This window comes from Olea europaea, chromosome 16, assembly GCF_002742605.1.
Source record: "Olea europaea var. sylvestris chromosome 16, O_europaea_v1, whole genome shotgun sequence".
Lineage (NCBI taxonomy): Eukaryota > Viridiplantae > Streptophyta > Magnoliopsida > Lamiales > Oleaceae > Olea > Olea europaea.
In genome coordinates this window covers 10609288-10635832 of record NC_036252.1, presented here as the reverse complement: position 1 = coordinate 10635832, position 26545 = coordinate 10609288, and the positions used below count along the sequence as shown (strand labels likewise).

General features: G+C 33.6%; 2 protein-coding genes and 1 non-coding gene across 4 annotated transcripts; 2 read left to right on the top strand and 1 right to left on the bottom strand.

Annotated features, from left to right (window-relative positions):
• Positions 1-7350: 7350 nt before the first annotated feature.
• Positions 7351-11165, top strand: LOC111412810 (glucan endo-1,3-beta-D-glucosidase-like). Its single transcript, XM_023043709.1, has 6 exons — positions 7351-7423; positions 8403-8792; positions 8884-9173; positions 9825-10148; positions 10346-10664; positions 11022-11165. The coding sequence occupies exons 1-6, from the start codon at positions 7351-7353 to the stop codon at positions 11051-11053; spliced, it is 1428 nt and encodes a 475-aa protein (XP_022899477.1). The 3' UTR covers positions 11054-11165.
• A 1517-nt stretch (positions 11166-12682) lies between these two features.
• On the top strand, positions 12683-12754 carry TRNAE-UUC. Its single transcript has one exon. It is a non-coding gene; the product is annotated as a tRNA-Glu (tRNA).
• A 2074-nt stretch (positions 12755-14828) lies between these two features.
• On the bottom strand, positions 14829-26150 carry LOC111412068 (coatomer subunit gamma-2). Of its 2 annotated transcripts, none has more exons than XM_023042811.1 (18): positions 25909-26150; positions 25247-25341; positions 25098-25148; positions 24114-24227; positions 23811-24011; positions 23631-23732; positions 20848-20955; positions 20519-20752; positions 19087-19337; positions 18801-18972; positions 18525-18680; positions 18386-18436; positions 17120-17260; positions 16792-16995; positions 16565-16696; positions 16314-16487; positions 15541-15780; positions 14829-15224 (listed from the first exon to the last, which is right to left on the bottom strand). In XM_023042811.1, the coding sequence occupies exons 1-18, from the start codon at positions 25952-25954 to the stop codon at positions 15030-15032; spliced, it is 2667 nt and encodes an 888-aa protein (XP_022898579.1). In that variant the 5' UTR covers positions 25955-26150; the 3' UTR covers positions 14829-15029. The 2 variants fall into 2 exon arrangements, with proteins under 2 accessions (XP_022898579.1, XP_022898578.1); XM_023042810.1 differs by having other exon boundaries at positions 25247-25344; positions 25909-26146.
• Positions 26151-26545: the final 395 nt, after the last annotated feature.

Sequence of the window (26545 nt, the reverse complement as noted above, 5' to 3'; positions counted from 1 at the left end):
CGTCCACTGCCTCTCTTTCATTTTCTTGAAAAATTGGATTATTTTGCAAATTAGCTATTACCTCTTGTTGTTGTTGATGTACTCCTCTGTTCTCTCATTGTAAACGATGAAAAGCATATGCTGGAATTAATTCGTCTCCTGCCGATGTTGACATGCAATTATGCAAGTAAAATCAGTATGAGCACTGAGATTCAAACAATTGAATAACCAAAACTCAAATAAAAGAGAATAACCTAAAATGGAAATAAGAATAAAAAAAAAAAATATGCTAACAAAACAAAATAAAAATTACAGTTCGAATTAGTGCCTAGAAAAATAAAATTAAACTAAACTCAATCTCCGGCAACGACGTCAAAAACTTGTTCACGAAATATTTCTTTCGACTTAAAATTACTGCAAGTGTATGGTTCGTTAACTAGTAATAAAGTGGTTCAATTAAGTCCGAATGTCGTTCCACAGAGATTGATTATTTTAATTTTACTTATCGTAGCCTTAACCAAAACTAAATTACTCAATGTGAATGTTTTCCTAAATAAAACCCTAATTTTAGAATGAAAACCCTAAATTGGAATACAAACCCTAATTTATTGCAATTTTGGAGATTGAAATGAGATTAATATGCAAGACAAAATTTTTAACAACCTAGAATGCAAAACAAAAGTTGAAAACGCAAATTCGTAGTATTCAATGAAAATTAAACGTATTAGGATCACGAATTCCCATGCGACGATCACTTTAAATCCTAATTTTTACAATGTGATAGCACGATTGAGTTGTTGAGGAATCAATGCTCCCAAAACTATCCAATACTCTCTCTCAAGATGTATTAAACATATTTTTACATACCACCGACCTATATCTCTATGACAAGTGCATATATAAAAATGCATGCAGATTTGTAAGCACTTATAGATTTACGTAGAGCATAGTGGTTTATTTCTATCCGCTAATGGACCCTATGATGATTTATATAGTGTCAAACCTATTCTACTTCTCTCGAATGCAAGAAAAAGTTACACAACTCACACAATTGCGAAAAACAATAATATAAATCATTCAAACAATCAAAACGTGTTTTAATGTCAAATTATAAAACTAGAAATTTAAAAATCTCATCGCATGGTACATCAATCTCCTAGTACATAAAAATTTAGCCTGACATGAATTATTGAAAATAAAACATCACCGGATATTGAAATTGCGTGAAATCTTGATGTTCTTCTTGAAATCCCTTGTCGATCTCCCTCAATTTTGTCTCCGAAGTATTTTGTTCTTTTCTCATCTCTTTCCCTTCGTTCTGGATGGTTTATGGTATTTATATTGTGTTTAGATTAGGTTTCCATAAGAATTTCATCGCGAAAAGGAAACTGCAGATCGGCCCCATTTTGTCTTCAAAGTGTTTTGTTCTTCTCTCATCTCCTTCCCTGTGTTCTGGATGGTTTCTGGTATTTATATCGTGTTTAGATTAGGTTTCCATAAGAATTTCATCACGAAAAAGAAACTACAGATCGGCCCCTGAACTTTGCCTATGAGACCGCATAGGCTTAAAATCTTTGGCCAAAAATTTCCCTTCATCACTCTATGTGACCGCATAGGTATACCCGATGCAACCGCATAGGGTAGACTTTTCAATTTATGCCATTTTGGTCCTCAAACTTTATTTTTTCACTTCTTGGTCTCTTTTCTTGTTTCTGGTCATTCCATCGCTCAATTATAGCCTCCAATTTGTATTTTGCTCAATCAATTTCTTGATTCGTTCATCGGGTCGACTTTTGGATAATTGCACTTTGGTCCCTGGAATTTACTTTGCTCGTGATTAAATCATGTTTGTGATCTAAATAAATGTGTAAAAACACACTTATCAACATAGCAAAATGTTCTGTTATACTATTTTAATATATCAGTATAATGTCTTAAACAGTGAGTTCCAATTGATTAATGTATATTAATATTCTTAGTGGATGGGTTTAGGGTTAGGGTTGCTAATCATTTTCTTCATATATCGACACTTTTGTCTCTACATTCTTTCTAGTTTATGTAGATTCATATATTTCAATTTACAATGCTCCAATAGTTTGCATACTACACCAACTTTTTCATATGATTTTGAAAAGTTCATTAACATTTTCTTTGGTGTTATTGCTTGTAGTATTCTATGCCTCCATTGAGTTAATTAAATTAGTCATCACTAACATTTGAATGTGGTTACTACTTGCTCACCAAAAAATGAAAGGTTATTGACTTTTCACTCACTTTTGCAAAAAGTAACCCATCCATCACTTGAGTTGTTTTCCTCCGTCTATTTGGATAAAAAAAATTACATTCTGTGTCAAAAATGCCGTTAATTATTCACACTTGGACAAAAAAAATTAATTGAACTAACGTATGTCTCTTCAAATTTCCTAGAAACATTTGTTTCTCTTATCGAACTTACTTTTCCCAATTCTTCACCCCCAATCCAGAAACTCCCAAATCGCTGAAACAAATTCAATATCAATTCCTTCCCCACGTCATTTCCAAACCATTTTGTCCAATGTGAAGCCCAAATTGAAACGATTTCTCATAGATCTTCAAATTAAGAAAACTCAAATTTTACAAAACCCTAGATTCCTCAACCAAAAAAAGACAATGTAATCAAGTCCACAAAAAGTGTCTAACTTTTTTTTTTGGTTAGAGGAACAGGAGTGACCTAGAAAACACACTAATGGCAAGCGTTGAAGAAGTAGTTTTGGAGACAATAGAAGAGGGCCACAAGGAGATAAATAATTTTAACATTTTTTGATGGAATGAAACTATAAGTACCCATGCGTTCTATTTTATATAAGCAATTTATGAATTTGTCGGCCACCTTCTTATTGGACCACATCCTTTCATGTGATATAGATTCTAAACGGGTTTGAAATTTGGGTTTCACGTCATTTTTTCCCTACTTTTATATGATTTCGGGTTTTCATATCCTCATAAATTCATATTGCTCTTTTGATGTTTGTGAATATCACAGTAGCTTGTATCAATTATATAAGTTCTCATATACTAATGACCTAAGGTTTTTTTCTTAAGACTTCACAAACTTTAAACTAGGCAAGTCAAAGTTATCGTTTTTCATATTTGTAGCAGCCCAGAGCTACATAAAATTTTATAGTATTTGAAGTTCACCCATATGCTTGTTTTTATAATATAGCCCTTTGTAGAGTTGTATACTCACGATGTTTTGATATTTAATTTGAAGATAATGCATCTAAAGATGACTAAGTGGTACCCATTGAATGTCATTTGAATGATTTAGATGATGATATCAATGACAATTGTTTTCAATTTGACAAAAATGCAAGTGAACATATTTTGGTTGGATTGAATGCAGACTCTATTGTCGAACTTTTGGTTATTGGAAAAGAAGATTTAGGTTCAAGTGAAGAGGATTTGCATACGGATTATTCGTCCAATGAAGAAAACACTTATCATTTCCTAGTTTATGATCCAGAGAAGGAGAAGTTAGATCCACAACTGGAAGTTGGAAAACAATTTGAAAAATATATAGAGGAGATTAGGCAAACAATTAGGAGCTACGGGGTAACAACTAGGTGTAACTTTAAGTTTAGGCCTAATGATGAGTTCAAAGCCCAGTCCATTTGTAAATTAGGCTGTACGTGGAGGATATGAGCATCATGGAATAAGAAAAAAGGATGCGTGCAAATAAAGTCTTAAAACTCAGAATGTACATGAGTAAGGGATAGAACAAACAGGCATTGCACCGCTATATTTAGAAACCTTCAAAGTTGACCCAGATTAGAAGTCTAAGCTAATTATGACAGCTGTAAATGATGATCTCAAGTTGACAATAAATAAAGCTATGGCATGGAGGAGTAGAAGATATGCCAAGGTAATGATACAAGGATCTAATGAGCATCAATTTGGATTGATTAGGTCTTTTGCTGCTAAAATTTTGAGAACTAATCCAAGATCTACATGTATTGTAAGTACCCAGTGGCATATGCTATAGTAGAAAAAGAGAATGCTACTACATGGAGGTGGTTTATACAACATTTGGGTGAAGATTTGAAAATTTTGAATGGTGATGAATGGACTTTTATTACAGATAGGCAAAAAGGTTTATAGAATGTGATGGAGGATTTGTATCCAGAGGCAGAACATCGGTATTGTGTTAGACACATGTATGTCAATTTCTTTAGAGTTGGCTTCAAGGGGTTGATTCTCAAAAGAATACTTATGGAAGGCTGCAAAGTCAACAACAATGAAGTAGAGCACAATTTACAAATTATGGTCCTGCACTTAATGAGTCAATTAGTTCGACAATAGGGAAAGCTCAACTTGAATCTTTGGTGGTTGACTTGCAATTGATAGATAACCAAGAAAAAGAAAGAAAGAGGGCTGCCATAGCAAAAAATGAATTATTGTTTGAAGGTCAATTCCATTTGCAACACCAACGAAAAATTCAACAACTCAGTAGTTTTATCATTTTGTTTCATGGGTGTATTTTGGGTTTTGAAGATAACAACCAATGATGCACTGATGTAATTTTGTGATTAATTTCTATGTTGTATAACAATTGAATGGTGTGGAGTGGAAATTAATTTGGTGTAATGTTGAACTTCATGAGATGCAGTTAGAATGAGATTTTGTTATTGAAGTGAAGTGTGTATTAGCATAGTTAATCAGCAGTTAATGTGCTCATGTATATTGAAGTGACTCTGTGTTCTTGTAAATCATCATAATCCTAGTTCAGCAGTAGTAGCTAGTTTCCTCTCATGATTTTACAACCATCAACATAAAACTAAACATAAATGTAACTAAGATGAACACAAAAGGCACCCATTCAATTTAAAACTGTAAAGTACATGAGGTTTACTTTGATGATTTCACCACCATCAACACTATTATCATTGAGCTGAAACAAAACACCACAGACATTCCTACACCATCCATATATGACTTACAAACCATCAACCTACCAACTACATATTCAAAAAACCACAACAAACTAATCATTTTTTTTTTTTTTTAACAAGTGCCTATCAGAGATAAGATTTAATGTCTTGATGAGCTAATTTTTTTTATCCAATTCTTTATTTGTATTTTCAACTCAAAATTCCTACATAATCTATCTCATTTGGAGTTTCAGAAGGCAACAAACAAAGGTGGAAGATGCGCGAGGGATAAGCTTTCGGCCACAAAAGCAAATTGTGGATTCGAACTTGTTCTTGATGGGTGAGTTGCTTCTTACAATCTATCAAAAGCACATAGGCTCGCCAGAATGAATAGAGGAAAGATGGGTCACCTAAACTATCTCGTAATCCTAGTGGCGGGCTAAGATCAAATCCATTACAAGTAACAACCATTATGAAACACAATCCCAACTTATACAACTTCAATCCTTGTTGCATAACATTTGAACTGTGGATGCATAGATGGATCGACCCAAGTGAAGTGGTTTCAATTTGAGGGTGATTTTGAGAGATTTAGATCCATTTTTTGCTTGGGAGGGTGGTTTGGAAAGAAAGGTTGTCTCTTGATTTTGATGGAAATCGATTTGTATGGGAGAAGAAATCGATTTACAGTCACTTTAGGGTTGAGGTGAAGAATTGGGAAAAGTAAGTTTGATAAGAGAAAGAAACGTTTCTTGCAAATTTAAAGGGAAATAAGTTGTTTCAATTAGGGTCCGTTTGATTGCAAAGATGGAATTTGGGTGGAAAGAAAACGAATTCCAGAGAATTGAATCGTTTGGAAATTGTACTCCTGAGAATTGTCAATTTATTGTGTTTGATTGGTACAATTTTCCACGTGAAAAATGTTGAAATAAAAGTATTTTTTGGTATTCGTTTGACTTTATTTTATATGAAAATTATCAATTAAAGGGATAAAATTTACTGGTATTGGGGATAGAATTTGTTTCCATTACCAAAAAAAAAAATCAAACGTGGCCTTAAGGTAGTGTTTGATTCACCCAATTCCATGAAAATGGTTTCCACCCATTTTCCACCCAAAATGTAGTGTTTGATTCACAAGATTTTCCATGGAATTGGTTTCTAGCTTTTATTGGAAGTTGTGTTATTCCTTGATTTGGTGAAATTCTAATTCTCACAATATATGGTGAGAATTGGAATTTCCGGCTACTGTAGCGATTTTTTTTGTTTATTTATTTATTTATTTTTTTAGGCAATAGAAACCAATTCTAAGAATTATTGTAAAAAAATATTTCTCTTTCATTGATAATTTTCACGCAAAATAAAGTCAAACGAACACTAAAAAATAGATGATTTTCTTGAATTATTTATTTATTTTTTGCTTTTTGGCGATGAAAACCAATGTCATCCCCAATACCAGTAAATTCTATCCTTTTAATTGACAATTTTCATATAAAAAAAGTCAAACGAATATCAAAAAATACTTTTATTTCAATATTTTTCACGTGGAAAATTATACTAATCAAACACTATAATTTACAATTCTCAGAAAACAATTCTAGGCAATTCAATTCCGTGAAATTCATTTTCCACCCAATTCAATTCAATCTTTGCAATCAAACGAGCCCTAATTGTTTTGTCTAGGTGTGAATAAGTAACGGCGTTTGTTGACACATAGGATTTGCATTTGCCACGTTTAATTTTTTATCCACATGGACGGATGGAACCAACCCTAAGTGATGTATGGGTTACTTTTTGTGAAAGTGAATGAGCATTCAATAACCTTTTATTTTTGGGTGGACAAGTAATAACCGCAGCCAAATGTTAGTGATGAGTGGTTTAATTAACTTGCCTTCGTTGGATAGAAATTAAAATCTACTTTTTATTAAAGTTAAAGTCAAAAAAAAAAATTTTAATCATATACTTCATGAGATCAGATACAACTTTTCAAATACGCATTTCATCCACTTTTATCAAAATATGTTAAGAATCTGATTTTAATCTCCACCAAAGATTAAGGCTATATTTTATACCTGATCTCCCATCTTAGGACAGGCCCCGAGACCGAGACATATGTACATTCACAGGCCCTTAAGCAGGTCGTCTCAGGCAGAGAAATACTGGCAACATTCTTATCCACAAGCAAATTTTATGGAAATTGGAGCATCAATGGCAACAACTGCAGTTTACTCGAAACCTGGAAGACTCAGTCTATTATTGTTTCCTTTATTTTCGGCTTCTCTTTTTACAATTGCCATTATTCAGACAATTTTGCTACGTTTGAGGCATTATGGTATGTACCTGATATTGTGTTCCTATGTTTTAGATTACAGTTAGTTTGGCATCTATTTATATTTCTTGGGGGTTCTTTACCAGAAACTTCTATTTTCATTGTTCAAATTATTCTTAAAGTAACATATTCATAGCCATGGCTGCATTTATGCAGAAATGTTCTCTGACATTCCTGGTTTTTCTTTTACTACAAAATATTTACTCTGCAAGTAAGTTCGTTAATTCTTTACGTAATTAATAGTTGCTTATCTCATTTTCTTTTTTGGTTTCTCTCTCTAAAATTCAACCAATTTTATTATTATTATTTTCTTTTTTGGTTTTTGATGGAACCAAATACTACGATAGGGGAGGCCGACTTTTACTCCTGAGTTCTTATTTTCATGCATCAATTTTCATGCAAAAGTAAGCTGATCCGAAATTTCTAAAACTCATTACCACACATTTTTATGAAACGAATAACTTTTATCAACTTTTTCAACAATATATTTAATCAACTTCTATCAAAATATATTAAGAGATATAATCTCACATTGAATAAAGATGAAAATATAGACCAATTTATAAGATTTTGGATTACTCCTCTTAACAATGTTGATCTTTTAAGATGAAACTCATATCTTAACATGATATCAAAGCCAATTAAACTTCAGTGAGTCATTCGATTTGATTAAGACTTAATATATGAGCATACGGATTTTAAGATTGGTTTGCTCAATATAATCCCATATTTTATAAAGATGAAAATATAGATAAATTTATAAGGTTTTGGACTATTTCTCTTAACAAGGTTGACCTTTTAAGATGGAACATCAAGTCTTAACAAAATAGACTAGGCTTTGTTTGGTGTGGCTTTAAATTTAATATAAATTTAAAGTCAAAGTCAACAATTAATTTTAACTACTTATTTCATGGGACACAATTTTTCAACCATACATTTCACCAAATTTTAACAAAAATTACTAAAAATCTGATTTTTATCCGAATTTTTAACCAAACCATAAGTTTGTTAACTGAAAATATGAGAAAACTTGAACACAACTTTAACCTATATCCATTTGAAAATTTATAGGAAAAGGTTTTGATCAGTCCATGTATACCTAAATTTTTCCACTATATAATGCTGTTGAAATTTCATTGAAATTGCCTACCTGATTTCCCTAATTCTAGTTTCTTTATCCTATTGTCTAGACTCGCAATCATATATTGGAGTAAATTATGGGGACCAGGCCCTTAACATTCCTCAGCCAGGGGATATAGTGAACCTTTTGAAGACTACTACCATCGCAAAGGTCAGACTGTTAGGTTCTTCTGATGAGTCTACGAAGGCTACGATTAAAGCGTTTGCGAACACCAACATTGGACTCGTGATAGGACTCGACAATTCGGAAATTCGTTGGGTAGCAACCGGCCAGGATGCCGCAAGCCAATGGGTCAACTCCAACGTGATGCCGTATTATCCAGCTAGTAAGCTCATGATCGTCACCGTTGGCAACGAGGTCTTGACATCGGCGGGAGATGAAGAAGCAATTTCTTCGATCTTGCCGGCCATGAAAAATATCCAGAATGCCCTTAATACTGGTATTTACGTACTCGTCTTACCGAATTTTACTCGAGCTTACTAGTACTTGCAAAAGGTGAAATCCTGAAAGATTTATAATGTGACTTTCAGCTTCATTGGGTGGGAAAATTAAGGTCACAACGGTACATTCAATGGATTTGTTAACTCAATTTTCGCCACCCTCGTCGGCGGCTTTCAATGATAGTTTTGGTGACACGATGAAAGCGTTGCTTCAGTTCCAGAGTGAACATGGTTCACCTTTTATGATCAATGCATCCCCTTTCTATGCATACAAAAGAGATCCAAAGCCTGAAGCATTGCCATTCTGCCTTTTCCAACCTAATTCAGGGCAAGTTGACTCGAAGAATAATATCGAGTACATGAATATGTTCGACTTGCAGGTAAATAATTTAAGTTATTCGCTTACGATAAGCTTGCTGATATATTAGTTTCTTCTGCAAATTATGTGTTGTGATATTGGGCTGCCTCACTATACTTGGGCCAAAGCTTGGGTCCGGGTTGAAGTCCAGTTATTTGAATGAAGTTGTGTTTTCTCTAGAACACGCTTTTACTCCTCCTTGAAGAATTGATCTGGCCCTACACGTGGCCATCTCATTGCCGTTGATGGGTAATTCTTTGACTTGCACCATTTAAAGTCTTGTAGCCTTTCATTCTCTCATGTGAGAAATGAGTGTTCTAGGGTTTCTATTCTCTCTTTCATGTCGTGTATTCTTTGTGGTTTTATTCTAATCTTTGTAATTTGAGTGATTATCAAAGTATACTGAGTGTATATGTGTGAGAGATTGATACCAGTGTGAGACTTGTACTGTGAGTTTAAGGCGAGAGAAAGAAAGTGGAGAAATCTCTGATTTCTTCGTACATTTGTAATATTCTTGGTGATTTTCTAGTGGATTTTGAGCCTTATCTATTTAATAGATGCTCAACGTGGTGAGTAAACCATATGACTGAACATCCGGGCCCTTTCTCGAGGAAAAATCCTTTGTGTTTGTTTTTATGTTTTCCACACTTTACATTTTTGAGTTTTTGTGAAGGTTGATGCTGTACATTCTGCCTTAATTGCAATGGGATATAAAGATATGGAGATCGTCGTCGCTCAGACAGGGTGGCCTTACCAAAGTGGCCCGAACGAAGTCGGCCCCAGCTTGGACAATGCAAAAGCCTATGTTGGAAACTTGATAAACCACCTGAGGTCAAATCTTGGCACCCCACTTATGCCTGGAAAAACTGTTGACACCTATATCTATGAACTCTATGATGAGGATCTAAAATTAGGGCCAAAGTCGGAGCAATCATTCGGGCTTTTTGGAGTTGATGGCTCCCCACATTATGATACTGGTCTCTTCAAGAGCTCAAAAGTGAGATAATTCATTCCTTATTTTTATGTCTACTCTAAATTGCTTAAGCTAAACTTATTTTTGTGTCGAAAATAAAAATTCTTCATAAATAATATGAGTAATTTCTTATGCACTGTGTTCCATTTTTCGTTTTCGCTTTCATGCAACTTAGCTTTGATGCGTAAATCCTTACATTTTTCTTGGAATGTTACTCCTAGAATTCAATGACGCCAACATCTCCTGCAAGTCCCAAACCAGCACCAGCACCAACAGCGACATCGACACCAAAACTCGAGGGAATTTGGTGTGTGCCAAAGCCAGCAGGCGTCACAGATGCTCAGTTGCAAGAAAATATTACGTTTGCCTGTAGCAAAGGGATTGATTGTAGTCCAATTCAGAAAGGCGGTGCTTGTTTTGAACCGAATACTTTAGAGTCGCATGCCAGTTATGTGATGAATCTTCTTTATCAAACTACTGGTAGGAATCCATGGAGCTGCGACTTCTTTCACACCGCAACTCTCACTACTATTAATCCTAGTAAGTTCTTATCAACGTGATTTTAATGAATGAATTAATTACCTTTGTTTCATGATCATGATATTGGAACAAACTACTAAAGGTCAAAAACCACCTTAATTAATTATGAAAACATTAATCGACGTGTTAGAGTTTTGATTATTCTTTGTAACAAGGTTAACTTTTTAAGATAGAATCTTAAGAATTAATACAAACCATGTCATTTGGTGATTCATCGCATCAAACGTTTCATTTAATAGCCATCTTATTCATGGACTGTTGTTCATGTACATGATCCCTTCCTGTTTTATTCAAAAAGGAATTTGTTCGACGATATATTATTGCTTATTCTTATGGTGTATTTTTTTTCTATTGTAGGTTACAAGGGTTGCATTTATCCTAGTGGGTAGTACCTCGAAATGGAAGAGAAATTTTTGAGTAGCGTGGTAATATTAATTTTGAAAAATAAGGTAGAATTGTAATCAAAAGTGTAAATGTTTTGGTCTTCGGTAAGTAAGCATTAATATAGGATCTTTTAGGTTAATTTCTTTAATTTCACAACGAATTATATCCGATGAGTCGATGACTCTAATTTTTGTAATGAAATTTTTAGTTGAACCCCATTTTTTTAATAGTGTATTTTTTTCAATTCTCATTTTCTACCACATCAATTCTTCTATAAAATAATAATACACGTATTTCAAGAACTTTTTTTTTTAAAAACTTTTTAACTACAAATTCTCCAAAAAAATCACTATTCCATAATATATTTTTCTCCAAAAATGGGGATCAAACAGTGACGTGTGGATGTCACCTTCACATGACCTTGCAAGATATGGTAACTGGATTGGGAACATTAATACTCCCTCCGTCCCATCTATATAGCTCAGTTTCCAATTTTTCTTTTCCAAAATATATAGTCATGTTTCTTAATTTAAAATATTTTATTTTGTTCCTTTACATCTTTATTTAATTTGCCTAGTTACGATCAATTTTTCCAACTTAATTTGCCTATGTCTTGAAATCATCCGAATATATGCACATTTTCCAAGGATTTTGATAACTCTCGCATGTATCTGTATTGAGGAGGATATCAATGCTCCAAAATTGGCTATAATTCGTTCCATGATGATCAGTTTGCCATTTGTTAGAGTAAATTTATTTCAAAGAAGAATAATTTTATTTAGCATCATTGATAGGCTTAATGAAATGTAAAATTAAGTAACTCATTTAATTGTGTCTTTCATTTAAAATCACATTAAATGATATTGGAAAAGAACCACTGATTCAAATGTTGTAATTAATAATGAAGTTGTCGAGGAGGGAAAGAAGATACCATTTGCTCGAAAAGATAAGAGGTAAGAAAAATATGGGAGGAAAAGATAACATCTCAAGTCAAGGGTTTTATCCTATCGTGAGATAGGATTTAAATTTAGAAGTAGGCTTTGCAAAAAGTTAAATCGCTTTGTATGCATCATATCACTTGTGTTTTAACGGTGCATTGTTGTGTAATAACTAATCGTTGTAAAGTTTTACAATACCAATGACGGTTTATTTGAACGCCTACTTTGGCAAAGGTGACCAACAACTTAGTTCTCGTTATTTATTTACAATATAGCTAAATTTCGTCATGAAAAAGGTAGCAAAACATGGTCTATTTGTCATTTTAGAAAACAAATCGTCATAAATAAATTGATTTTAAACTAGAACAACTTTCAGTTGTAGCTAAAACGAAATCTTCTTATACGATCGAATAGAATTTAAAATGCATGTTTATGTGTGATACCATACAAATCGAAATGACTCGAATAACCTGTTAATTTATAAGCATAATCATTCCACTTTTGATTTGATTTGTTAGTTAAATCAATTTAGGCTCTATTATTATGAAATAAATTATAGTCCATGTGAGACAAAATTGGTCTGAGTTAGCTCATCAATTTTCCCATTTTATGCTTTATTTCAGCTTTACTTGAATGTTATGCAACTTTATCAACAACTCTTAAATAAATAATTAATAGTGCGCAAATTTTGTCAGATCCATTGTCGTCCAGCGGTTAGGATATCTGGCTTTCACCCAGGGGACCCGGGTTCGATTCCCGGCAATGGAACTTTTTGGCTTGAATAATCTTTTATTTGATTTGTTCAAAATGACACCACGTTAAACTTTGCTAATGAAACTGAAAGTTTGTTGGGAACATGCGTCCTTTTACAATTACATTGTGTCTAGATATCCAATTGCATCAATAAAAAAGGGGGTCAAGCTCACAGACTATATGGTGCCAATGAAAAATATCACACAAGCAAGAATAGAGGTGTTATACATCAAAGTTTTAACTCGAGGAATCTAAATTAGATGGATTAGTAAAGATTGAATTGCATCAATTGTGGTCTCTTCAAGATACCAATATCAAAATATTGGGCAGACTTCATTACGGTCTTTTCCTTAAGACCACCCGGTCTCAGTAACTACAATTTTTGCTTGTTTGGTTTGGCTGAAAGTTTAACTTTTAGCCCTTGTTTGAGCCACATTATTTTCCTTAGAATACATTTTTGAATAGTTTATTGATGGAAAATGTGTGGTTAAAAAATAAAGAATTTTGGATTTGCATGTAATACTATTTTATTGAAGAATGTGTGGTTGAAATGATGTCAAGTCACTGTTTAAGAATGTATTTTTTTGAAAAAAAATGTGGCTCAAACATGGCCTTAGTAAACTTTGATGATAATAATAATAAATTTACGGATCATATAAAATGTGTGGTTAAAAGTGAATTTGAAAAAATATTATTTCAAAAAATGTGGTAAGATTTGACTGGATTAAAAGGCTGATTGTGTTTAAAACAATGCAATGATGAAATGTTATTTGACATTATATTAATCGTTATGTTAATGATCATGTCACCGTAGCATGATTCTCTCTTTGAATCCCATTGCATTTAAGGCAGAGCGTACAACATCAACCTTTGTGGAATAATATGCAGAACACAGCACTGTATTAGTATTGTAAATAAAGATAATTCCATTTACCATAAGAGAATAAGATTGACCAAGAAGTTCAAGTCGACCGATTAACTCGCAGTTTTCGGGTTGGATCCTATCAAAATTTCAATATTGGTGATAGCAAACGCTTTAATCATCGACTGATCGGCCGATCTTAACATTACTTATGCTATGGTTGCGGACTTCGAAAGGTTCAACGTATTCCCTGGTCAAGGATGGCAGTCGACAAAATTCCCATAGTTCACTCCAATAAATGGAGAATTGGGATTTAGTATTCCAAAAATTCATTTTTTTCAAAAACTCGCATTTTTCAATAAAATAATATTACACACAAATCCAGAACTTTTCCTTATTCTTTAACAACACTTTTAATTGAAGTCCGAACTACATGTTTACAATTTCTGGGATGTTCCCTTGGAACTATCTTGTATCATAATAAATTGAAAATGGCCATTTTTGGATTAGTTTAGTTAATTTTATGATAGTGTTGCTTTTAATTAGAATTTAGAAGATTCTGGAAGCTTGTCAAATGAGACTACTCTAAAATCGCCTTCGAAATAGAAAATTCTTTAGAAATTAATTTTTAAATAAAAATTAAGGTAACTCTCCCTCAGGAATCTTTTCTACAAGACGCAAAAGCAAAAACATGTCAAACAATACCCTAATCTCATATAGATACAATGGTAGCCCCAAAATATAGCCATGAACACGCTTCAAAATTCCAACAGATAAAAGATTGATAGCCAATCAAACCCTAGCAAAATATAAAACTTGGCTAAACCCAAGCAAAATACAAATAAGCAGGGTTCTCACGGGAACTACACATAACATTTCTCTTTATTTTGAGAGAAGGCTTCTCTAGATTTTATAAAAAAAATAATTTTTTGATGAATGTATTTAAAAAGTAGGGAAAATCCACGTCCAAGATTATTTATTGAGATGTATAAACGAAAATAAATTTGAAGAAAATGAATTTTATAAAACCTGCCCCCGTTTGACTACTATTGGAACTTTTTTTTCTCAAACTCATTTTCAACTACACATTCTTGCAATAAAATATTTTACATGCAAATCCAAAAAAAAAAAATCTATTTTTTACCACACATTCTCCAAAAAAATCATTATTTCAAAACTTATTTTCCACCAAAAAAAAAAAACCAATTTTTAATATGAGGTAATATATAAAGAAATTAAATTGTAAGAAAATATTGAATTTCAAAGCAGGCCAAATCCACCGCTGGGGCAGTTGGGAGTCTATTTACCAAAGTAGCAGTAGTCTTTACCAATCACACAAAATTAAGCCCTATTCTCATTTAATATTCGACAAAATTCAGAACCGTTTTACCTCAAATCAAGAAACATCGAAAAATGAAGGCACCAGAACTACCCGCTTGCAACTATGTCGTGGATTGTATCACTGACATTCTCGTCCTCTGATCTAACAGCCAACTTCATGGCTACCTCTTTCGACGCATCAATTCCGAACGACAATCGGACGAGAACCTTCACGTTGCCTATATATAGGCCAGATAATAGACATGAATGGGATCTTGAGTTGCTCGGAACAACCTCTGTTCCCTGGAAAAATATAAATAAAAGAAAATGTACCCTTTCAGCTCCCTCGCAGAACCAAAAGGTTGACAGTAAAAATTTTTATAATTCTAACATCAGCATAAACTACAGACTAAGAACAGTGAATAATGGACTGGAAGTCAACACTTCATCGAGCAAAATCCTCAGAGATTGGAAAATTTTAATTTCTTCTACACAATGCTCTAGAGCTAGGAAATTATTGAAATGCACCTTGTGAACTGTCATGGCTAGCTTAAGAGAAAAAGAGAAGAAATCTGGAAGTCCAATTATATGGTGAAAATGCAAATGGCGAAATACTAACCTCGCAGGGCTGCATGCCAAGAAGATTGATGACAGTGTTAACAGATTCTGCCAGGCTTTCTCTTGGCCCGAGACCATATTCATCAATACGTTCAAAATCAGGGCCCATGCTTTCCCAGGCATTCCTAAAGTTCGAGACCCCTACTTTAACCATGTAATCAGCTGCAACAACCTCAAAATCTTCAAGTTGGTATTCATCTTCCACTCCATCGTCTTCAGCCTCACCAGTGGAGGTATCAACCTAGTTTGCCAAATAATGAAAATACAATCATTAATTAAAGATGTTATGACTGAAGTTGCAACCGTGAGCATGGCATATTCATGTATATTCCAAAATTGACAATGTATACAATTATAAAAGCAATATATATTCATCCTTCATTCTACAATTATATGATGTGCATATCTTTTTGCTTCAAATACATGTCTACCGTCCAGTTACATGTTGGAAAACTGAAGCTACAAATTCCTATAGTGATGCGCCTAAGAGCATGTTTGGCTAAGCTTTAAAAATTTACTTGTAAGTAAATAAATTTCACATATATTATTTATTATCAGTCCAAGTTGGAAATAAATTAGTTCCCTTGAGAGTAAGGTCAGGGTTTCTTTCAAAATAAGTAACTTAAAAGTTAGGGGGGGAAAAAAGGTAAAATATCCAGACATGCATGGAAATAAAAAGTAACTTCTACTGCTATCAAGCTTAGCCAAACATGATGATCAGTTGTGAAATTAATCCACGAAATCTATTGGACCAATGGGAGGTATAAGTACCACCTCTTTAACAGTAAACCTCAGCATGTTTGAAAACTTCCCAACAGCAGGGACACCTTCAGGTTTTTCAAATGCCACAAATGTCTGTCCAGGTGTGTCATATGGAAGAGATTTTAAAGGTTTCGATCCTACTTCAGAAAATTCTTCAGCTTCAGAAGCATCCACAATAACGAACACCTGACAGGAAAGAAAAAATTGAGAGAACAAATTCTCAAACTAATGTCAGAATTCAGTAAGCAAAAGAAAAATCTCACATTCTCCAGCAGCTGTTCGGGAATTGTGTTAGTGCAGTTGTACTGGAATACCACATGGCGATCAAAAATGTGCTTGACAACATTAACTGCATACTCAGTTTCAGCTTCAGTAAGCTCCACCGGTGCTGATGACTGATCATGCAAAACAAAGTTCATAAAGTACATTAATTGGAAATTATAAAATTTAATCAGAATGAGGGATTCAGCAAAAGATATTTGGCCCAAACCTTGAAAAGCTTTCCAAAACTTGTGAACTCCGGGATAGAGGAAAGTATCCTTTCATAAGTATCAGCTGTTGAAGCGGGGCCAGTTGGGGGAGCACCCAAACCAGTTGGCTTTTTCCCGGGGGCTTTTTTCTCAACAAGGGGCTGAGATTTGACCTCTTTGGGTACGGAATTAATGTCAAAAGGTTCTTCTGATGGGTTCTGTATCTGTTGCAAAGAAAAGAACAAATGGTGACTTCAAACAGTATATGAATCACAAATAGAAAACAACAAGAATGCTCAAAAAATAAAAAAGAGAAAAAAAAAGCAACAACTTAAGATGAATACTCACATAATTTTTCAAACTTGTCTCCATATTAGTCAATGGAATATCAAGAGAGCCAAACAAAAATTCCTTCACATCTTTATCAGTTTCAACAACCGAACCATCACCCCCTAGGGTATTCAAGTACAGGGTTGCTCTATCTCGGACCTGCAAAAGAAAAGGCAAAATGATGTCCTACAAGATAAACTGTAAACTCAATGTAGCAATAAGCAATCCTGGTCACAGTATTGGTTGATAATGCTCTACTATCGTCCTTGTTCATACTAAAACTTTTAGATTCAAGATAGCTACTTCAAAGCCCTAATTTACCATTCATCCCTTCGAAGTCTAATCAGGTAAAATTATATCATCAATGATCAATGAATCATGCACCAAAAGATGCCATATTGAAGATGTCACGTGAATATATCCATACCAAAAGCAAAAGGATAAAGCCTTGGGGTCGATTTTCAATGCAAGTATATGGTAATAGGAGATTTTATATCATTATCCTTACCGGATTTTATATCATTATCCTCGTGACTGATTGCATATGCTAAATAATATTGATAAATCTAATATGACTACTTACATATAGTTTTATATTGATATAACTAATTAATATTAATTTCTTTCTCTAATACCCAGATTAAACTTTTAGGAACCTTATCACAATTTTTTCAATTAAAAAAATACGTGCAAATCTTGTTTCTTAATCTTAGCTTTTTCCATATATAGAATTACAAAATCGAAAAATAAATTTAAAAAAAAAGAAGACTGGAATAGTGAACCATATTTGTTGTAGAAAGAACATAGATACAAGTCCCTGTTTGACAACCATTCTTTTCAAACTCTTATTTCAATACTCATTTTCAAACAAATATTCACACAATAAAATATTCTGCACGCAAGTCCAAAACTTTTCCTCACTTTTGAACCACATATTCTCCTAAAAATCATTATTTAAAACATTGTTTTTTGGAAATAATGGCCACCAAGTAGGGCTAAATTGGCTAGCACTTTAATCCAAATTTTCTAGTTTCTGCCCTTTGTGAGGAGCTGACATTGTTGAAACAGTAGTACTGACAAATGCAGCATTACTATTAGGCCAGAAATTCTTTTCCATTCAACAGAAGGAATTCTTAGGAACATTATGGAGACACGTCCCTAACCTATTTCCATTTATAGAATCTGGGACTTTCAAATCTTGGAAATTTGAGACAAAAAAATCATATATGTGCAATTACAAAAACAGTAACCTGCTTAAAAGTCTCAACAGGAAAGGAAACTGACCTCGTCATCATTATCAAAAAGGCAACGTCTCAACAAAATAAATATGCGGGGCTGCAACAAATAAAGCAAATGATTACCTTCAAGTTAATAACTCATGTCTACTAAACAATGATGTTAATAGAGATTAATCCTGTCATACTTTTAACGAGTCAATCATTGCACCAAATTTCGCCAACGTACTGACAGCACTGGCCCGGACAGTTGCATTCTCAAGTATCACTCGATTGTAGATGTACCGGATATATTTACTTGGATCAGAGGTCTTTGGTCCTTCATTTCCGAGAAAGTGTAGGATCTAACAAGGTATCATTAAGTACAATTGTAGTTAAGTAGTCAAAAATAAAAATAAACTATATTAACATTCACCAAACATAAATGGCATAAAAAATGAAAGGTGTCATGGTCAAAGGTCAACCTGGGTGGAAAGATACGTGAATTCACAGTCCTCAATGAATTCACATAAGTGAAGTAGTCCACTTTCTTTGGCATCGGGAATATCTCTTATTAAGATCACAATGGAATCAACAATTGCCTTTTTGTACTCAAATCCACCTTCTTCTCTCAAAATATTGCTCAAAAAATTCATCCTGAAGAAAACACATGGGCAAGAGCATAATTAGATACTAGTAGAGTAGTACTCTTGAAATACATGGAACATGAAGTTCATCAATCGGAATCCAAGGAAATGAACAATAACTTACAGAGATCTGTACTTGAGGGGGAATTTCAGACACAATGATCTTATAGCGTCTACAACAACAATCTTGAATTCATCAGCAATATCAGACATAAAATTTGTAATCTGTTTCATCAAACGATCAACACTCGATTCATTGCCCGTTTTCAGTAGGGTTGTAATGGCAAGGGTAGCAATGCTTCTATTTTGATCTGAAATCAAGCTCTCCATGTCTATATTACAGTTCGTTACAGCCATAGGATGTGTCATAGCCACCTACATAAAAATTGTAAGTTTGAAATCACTCGCATCATAAAATAGACAGTAAACAGAAGGGAGCAAATATATTGGGGATTGCGGTAGTTAAACCTTGAAAGGGTTCTCTAGTAATCGACCAAATATTGAATCAACCAAAATATCATTTTATATGATGGACAACAGAAAGTGCATAGAATATTGAACTGTGATGCCACAACTCCTCTGGAAACAATACTTCTAGTGGAACTAAAAAAGATTATGAAAACAGATTACATAAACAAAATGTCTAGCACATTCGAGACGTACACTCCACTAACACAGTTTAGTTATATATCTGTCCAGAAACTAGACATTATCAAGTCCTAACTCCTCGGAGAAACAAGTACTGAAAGACCTGTACCATCAAATATCCCACTTCCATTATATAATTAAATTTGGTCAACATAATGCTGGTGCATGGAAGGTTGTGTAGCCATACAAAAGCTTAAAATTCTCAATGCCCTCAAAATGAATTTCCTTACAATAGCTGCAAGATATAAATGCTCTAATATGTAAATGTCTAGCAATTACAGGTTCTCAGATTACCAAAGAATGTGACGTATATACTTAAATTATCAAATACATCTAAAATCAAAAAGATTTCCAGCCAAAAAATAAAAAATGACAAATGTGAGTAATCAATGTCTGGGAGATGTAATGTAATTTACACTGCAGATAATGTTATGTAGCATCATGAACTCTTCAGTTATTCATGTCTAATTTTCTATCATAGAGCATCGGCAAGCTCATTCGGAGTCATTATTAAATGAAAAATTCTATAGATTCAGTTTGATTTCATAAAATCAATAAGGAAAAAAAGAGAAGTATAACTACATCTTGAGAGAGGGAGGGAGTCAATTAATGCAAAGAAAATATAAATAAAAAAAGCATGAAATGATTTCTTTGTACAACAACCTATTCAAACTCATTTGTATTCCTCAGCATGAAGCTTGTAGACTCGTTAAAAATCCCAATTGTTCAAACTTTCCTTTTTTGGAATGGAATAGAGTCAAGATCAAACCTTATTTCATGGTATTTACATGCAGTTCCTCTTTAAGAAAGTCCCCGAGAGGGCTTAGTTGATCCATGATTTATATTTCATCTTTAGTTTCCTTTGGTTCATAAATATGTCAAAAGTTAAAAGTATAGAAAAAAAAAACCTTATTCAAAGTCCGGACAGCAGCAAACCTAAGCACTGGCTTCGATGAACTTAAGAAGAGCTGCAATACAGTTATTGCAGGAGTCAACTCTCGGGTAGTCACACCACTCAACACTGTGATCGCCCTCGCTGCTTCAAAGATAACCATCTCAGCTTTGTGACGGAGACAGCCCTCAAGATAGTCATAGAATGGGCGATCCCCAGTCTGGGTATTTACACCCGACTCTCTTATAACCTACGCATGTCAAATGATAGCATGATCATCAGTACTTATGAGATATGAAAAAACTAAATAAAGACATTTCATTCATTATCAAATTAAAACAACACCTGACTAGTGTAACGAATCAGTAAGCACTGAGCTAAAGGTGAACGAACAGTCCCCTTTGTCAAGCTGGTTACTAGCTTGCTAACAGCTAACCGATCATTTTGTCGTATCTGCAAATTTAGCAATAGAACATGTAAGCAAAAGCCAACCATGTGTTTACAATGAAGACACTCCATAAACCATGATTCAGAGAATCAAGCGTGAAAAGAACACATTTCTGTGCGGCTGTGAGTGCACTTTTCATCCTTGTAAGCTGACACAAAGAAAGAGACATATTGCCTTAAATTTTAAGCAATAAATTCAGCTACTCCTTTCAGAAACAAATCAAAAGTCTAGAGAAAAAGGACTAAATTATAGATCCTTATGATTATCCACCTCTCTCTCCCCTACCCCCAAAAATAAGAATGGAAAAAACAGAAATTCCTTTGTTATGTGAAGTGGAAGAAGAAAATATGCCATTATCCACCGAGAGAGAGATCATAGGAACATCTTTATGCCCATGATTATTCATTTTATTATACACAACAATGGTATGGAGTCAGCGAACTCAAACCATTTTTCAGAAATATGGCACCTAGAAGTCTAGAACACAATTCATGGAGACTTTTCCACTCATACAAGTATTGTATCCAACAGAAACATACATTTACACGGTGAGATGAGCAAAAATCAAAAAAATAACAAATGATTCACAGAAGCAAACTATAGAAATTGCAAGCTAGTCAACAATTTGGACGAAAATGAGGAGAATCATTCCTCCTTTTCATGAAGGCGAAGAAGAAGCCAAAGCCAAAACCAAGCAAACAACTTTTGAATTCTCTTGTACTAAAAATGAGAACAAGGTATGAAAATTATCAGGAGAGGCACCCAGAAAAATTTAATTTCAAATTCTTCCTGCGCTGTCCCCAGCGGTAGTTTAGGAGTAAAATTTCTTATTATTTGCATACGATAATGTGGCTGAATCTCATATGCTCTAATTTTGTTATTCAAATACAAATCAAAAAACTTGAAGCTGGGAGCATAAACAGATTGTGTGGAAGCAATTTGGAGTTATTGAAACAAGAATAAAGTTGAATCAACTCGGAAATTTGTAGAGAATAATTTTATTGTAATGAATTGATTGTTGAAAAAATTATTGATTCTCTCTCTCCCCTACCCCCAAAAATAAGAATGGAAAAAACAGAAATTCCTTTGTTATGTGAAGTGGAAGAAGAAAATATGCCATTATCCACCGAGAGAGAGATCATAGGAACATCTTTATGCCCATGATTATTCATTTTATTATACACAACAATGGTATGGAGTCAGCGAACTCAAACCATTTTTCAGAAATATGGCACCTAGAAATCTAGAACACAATTAATGGAGACTTTTCCACTCATACAAGTATTGTATCCAACAGAAACATACATTTACACGGTGAGATGAGCAAAAATCAAAAAAATAACAAATGATTCACAGAAGCAAGCTATAGAAATTGCAAGCTAGTCAACAATTTGGACGAAAATGAGGAGAATCATCCCTCCTTTTCATGAAGGCGAAGAAGAAGCCAAAGCCAAAACCAAGCAAACAACTTTTGAATTCTCTTGTACTAAAAATGAGAACAAGGTATGAAAATTATCAGGAGAGGCACCCAGAAAAATTTAATTTCAAATTCTTCCTGCGCTGTCCCCAGCGGTAGTTTAGGAGTAAAATTTCTTATTATTTGCATACGATAATGTGGCTGAATCTCATATGCTCTAATTTTGTTATTCAAATACAAATCAAAAAACTTGAAGCTGGGAGCATAAACAGATTGTGTGGAAGCAATTTGGAGTTATTGAAACAAGAATAAAGTTGAATCAACTCGGAAATTTGTAGAGAATAATTTTATTGTAATGAATTGATTGTTGAAAAAATTATTGAGTCTTTGTTTATATAGGCAATCCTAATAGCTTAATTAAAACCTAAAAAACAAAAAGTAATAAAATTCCTGAAAAAATGAAAAGTCCTAATCTAAACAAGAAATAAAATCCTACGAAAACAAAAAATAATTCTCCATACTATTTGTAATAGAATTATCCTACATCAATCTCCCCGGCATGGGAAAAACCCATCCTCGAGTTTGGTTGAAGAAGGAATAGTAATCAAATTCGGATTAAAAACTTCTACATCATGTTGTAAGAATTTGAACCTAGCTTCGATTCAAGAAAAGTCTCAAGCCACTTCTTTCTGCGTTCTAGACTCATTGAAGCAACCAACATTTGTAGCGGTAAAAATCTGCAAATTTTTGTCAACGATGTCTTCAAACCTATCAATCATTCATTCCAGATTCTAGATCGAGTTTGATAATTTTGTAATCCTTTGATTGATGCACAAGGATGCATGTCACTACCACCACAGCTGACTATCGGCAAAAGGCAAAACCTTACTTTGATATCAATTTTAGTGCAGAAGCAAAAATAAAGTTTTTGAAGCAAGAATAAGGTTGAACCAACTCAAAAAATTTATAGAGAATAATTTTATTGTAATGAATATATCATTGAAATATTAGAAAATCTTTGTTTATATAGGCAAAATAATCTCCTAATCCTAATAGTTTAAGGAAGACAAGTAATTAAAACTTAAAAGAAAAAGTAATCAAAAACTTTAAAAATTTGAACAAGAAATAAAATCCTATTACAACAAGAAATCATTCCTCGTTAGAATTGTCCAATATCAATAGAAAACCTAACAAGGTAGGAAGAGAAACATATATTGGTAAAAGAGAGTCAATTAAATCCTATCAGACAAGAAAATAAAATACCTGATGGAGCAAAGCAAGTGCATGGAATTGCACAAGTGCAGCCCGAGATTGAACAGCTTCTTGTACCTCATTACTCCACCTTTTCACTATCTCTGGGTTTGTCTGTCAAAGAAGTACATGTTATTCAGAAATTTCACTTAACAAGCAGATGGATTTGACTTTTCAAACATTTGGTAGTACCTGTAACAGATGAATGCCACTGACAAGGGCAGCACTGGCAACCACTGGATTTTTGTCAACAATAGCTTGTTTGAGATACCTTTCAATTTGTGTTAGAAGTGTTCCATCAGTTATTCGGCATAAGACACGTATTGCATTTGCCCGATACATATCAGTACGGCTATTCATGTCCTTCATGAGGGAGCTTGTGACAATAATAACCTTCGACGTCAAAAACGAAAGACTTCATTTTCTACTACTCCGAAAGCATGGAATCATTTTTTAAAAGAAAAGGCAAAAATAAAAACAAGGAAACCATATAACCTCATCTGCAGAAGGAGAAAGCTCCTTTATCATGAGATAAACCATTCTCCTGAGACCAATATCTCTGGACTGGAACAGCTTCGTAACAGAAAAAAATACTTCTGTGGCTTCAATCTAGAAATTAAGTGAATAGGAGCTTATTAGATCGAGCTTTGAGACTTCAAAGTAAAATGATGATGAAATACAATATAAAAGAATTAACAAATAAAAGCACCAAGAAAATGTTTGCAATGTCACAAGGTAGACAAGCACGCTGAGAAATCTCGCTGTCTCAAAACACATCTCATCATACACAATTTTCAGAGAAGAAAGTCCATAAAAGGGAGATTTATGAGTCAATATTTCAACTTTATATGCATGTAATTTATATGCATCTTAGTAACCAAGAAGATATAGAAAAACTAAGAGGTAAGACAAGACATATGGATGCATGAGTCCATACAAGTCACTAAAAGTAAACTATGTCATTTCCTTAGAAGTCAGTTACCAGATTGGATGTAAAACTCATCTCATCTTCGCACTTTTGTGGGGGAACTTCAAGTCAAACTCCTTACATATTTAAGATCTTGAAAACGGTAATTAGAAACTAGAAAACAAAATACAATATACACAGGTGATATGCAAGTAAAATATGATCCAAATAAAATGTTCAAACATTTCCAAGTAATCGCCTAGGGCACGATGAGTATATAAATGGAATATACCATAATGTGCTTTCTCAATGCTAAAGGGCTGTTACTACAAATATGCAGAGTAAAGATGTCTGAATGACTCTCTAAACGCGTTTAATTTTATCGTTAAGAATTGAAAAACTTTGGGAATCAAATTAAAATTGATATACTCACAAAAAGACCTACGCTTTAAATTCTATTGCCAGACATGCAGTATTATCAATCTAAAACTTGTGAAAATTTAGTAGTGTTTTAACTCTATGCATCAGAAAGAGCCAGAGAGGTGTAATTTGTAACACCATGATAAACTGACCTTTGTAAATGTCTCGCCCTGATTCAGAAGATACAGGAGCTTCGTGATAACCTAAAAAAGTAAAAAGTAAAAAGTAAAAATGTTGATTATTTAATACAAATTCACAAAATCCATGTTTGAATTGATTTGCAAATAACAAAAAGAAGTACCTGTGAACATCTCCTGGCATCCAGCTGAGGGTCATTGAAAACTCTAGCTTCTTGTAACACTGCACCCTTCTCAATCCCCAAGAAGGGAGAGTACTCTGCTGGAAAATAACAAAATCAACATCAGCATGCCTAGGGCGCCAAACTAAGTAGACCAAAACAGCAACTGACTTATCAAAAATAATCTAATTCCAACCAATCAAAGAAATTATTCTATCAATCCTATTCTGCATCCCATGAACATCACAATATACACAAGTTCACAAAACATATACCTATAACTTAATCAAGGAAATAATTAACTCAAATAGTTATAAATCAATCAAATCATTCAATTAAAATGCCTATAAGTGGAAGAAAACTATAGTTTACCAAAATCATATGCTAAAAGTTATTCAATTTATGATTAAATCCATAATTCCGAAACAACAGGAACATACAAAACTCAAGTACTACCAAAATCATATGCTAAATGATCAAGGGCAATCAATTTTAGATTAAATCCATATCCTAATATACCGGGAAATGAAGATCTGACACTGCAATGTAGAAAAGGGATAAACTAAAGCGTGAATCGAAACCGAATTTGAATCAATTGAATAACAAAAACAGAATTTATTCGACAATGAGCAGTAAATAACAAAAAAAAAAATCTGAAGACACACCTTCGTCATCGCGATCGTCGTCTTTCTTGACGAGAGGTTGGGCCATTTTACAGAGATCTGTGAGGTGAGATGTAATAAAGAAAGAAGAATTTGCAGATCTCTCTGCTGTGCTGTGGATTTCGGTTTAAAAAATTCGCAATGACCTCTTATATATCTCTAGCAAGTAAACTCGACTGCAGATCTCTCTCAGGAGGTCCTAATCCAATGTAAGCACTAACTGCAGATCTCTCTCTGGGGTGTGCGGGTATGGCATACATTCTATTTTACAATTTTATCCCTACTACATAAATAATTAGCCCCTGTTTCATCCCCATTAAATTCAATTATATTACATTACATTACATTTTTTTCTCTCCTATTTTCAACCACACAATCTTACATAAAATAATATTACACATAAATCGAAAACTTTTCCTTCTTTTTCAACCATTCATTTTTCTAAAAAATATTATTCCCCTCATTTTCATTTTCAGATAATGGGGGTCAAACGGGGACAATAAATAAGGAATAGGAAGGTACCATTGTCAAGAAGAGTGAATTCTTTCATTTTATTATACCGTAGCAAAAAAAAATTCATCGTGAGAGTGAAAATGATATCGTATTGTCGATGACGTTTCATTTCACTACTCTATAAAAG

What these genes read in the sequence shown, in the direction of transcription:
- LOC111412810 (XM_023043709.1), top strand. Translation starts at nt 7,351, where the DNA reads ATGGCTGCATTTATGCAGAAATGTTCTCTGACATTCCTGGTTTTTCTT. An exon ending in ACAAAATATTTACTCTGCAA is followed by an intron (nt 7,424 to 8,402) that starts GTAAGTTCGTTA and finishes CCTATTGTCTAG; the next exon opens with ACTCGCAATCATATATTGGA. An exon ending in TCTCACTACTATTAATCCTA is followed by an intron (nt 10,665 to 11,021) that starts GTAAGTTCTTAT and finishes TTTCTATTGTAG; the next exon opens with GTTACAAGGGTTGCATTTAT.
- LOC111412068 (XM_023042810.1), bottom strand. Translation starts at nt 25,954, where the DNA reads ATGGCCCAACCTCTCGTCAAGAAAGACGACGATCGCGATGACGAAG. An exon ending in CTGTCCGGACTTTGAATAAG is followed by an intron (nt 19,338 to 20,518) that starts GTTTTTTTTTTC and finishes ATTTTTATGTAG; the next exon opens with GTGGCTATGACACATCCTAT. An exon ending in CCCCTCAAGTACAGATCTCT is followed by an intron (nt 18,973 to 19,086) that starts GTAAGTTATTGT and finishes TGTTTTCTTCAG; the next exon opens with GATGAATTTTTTGAGCAATA.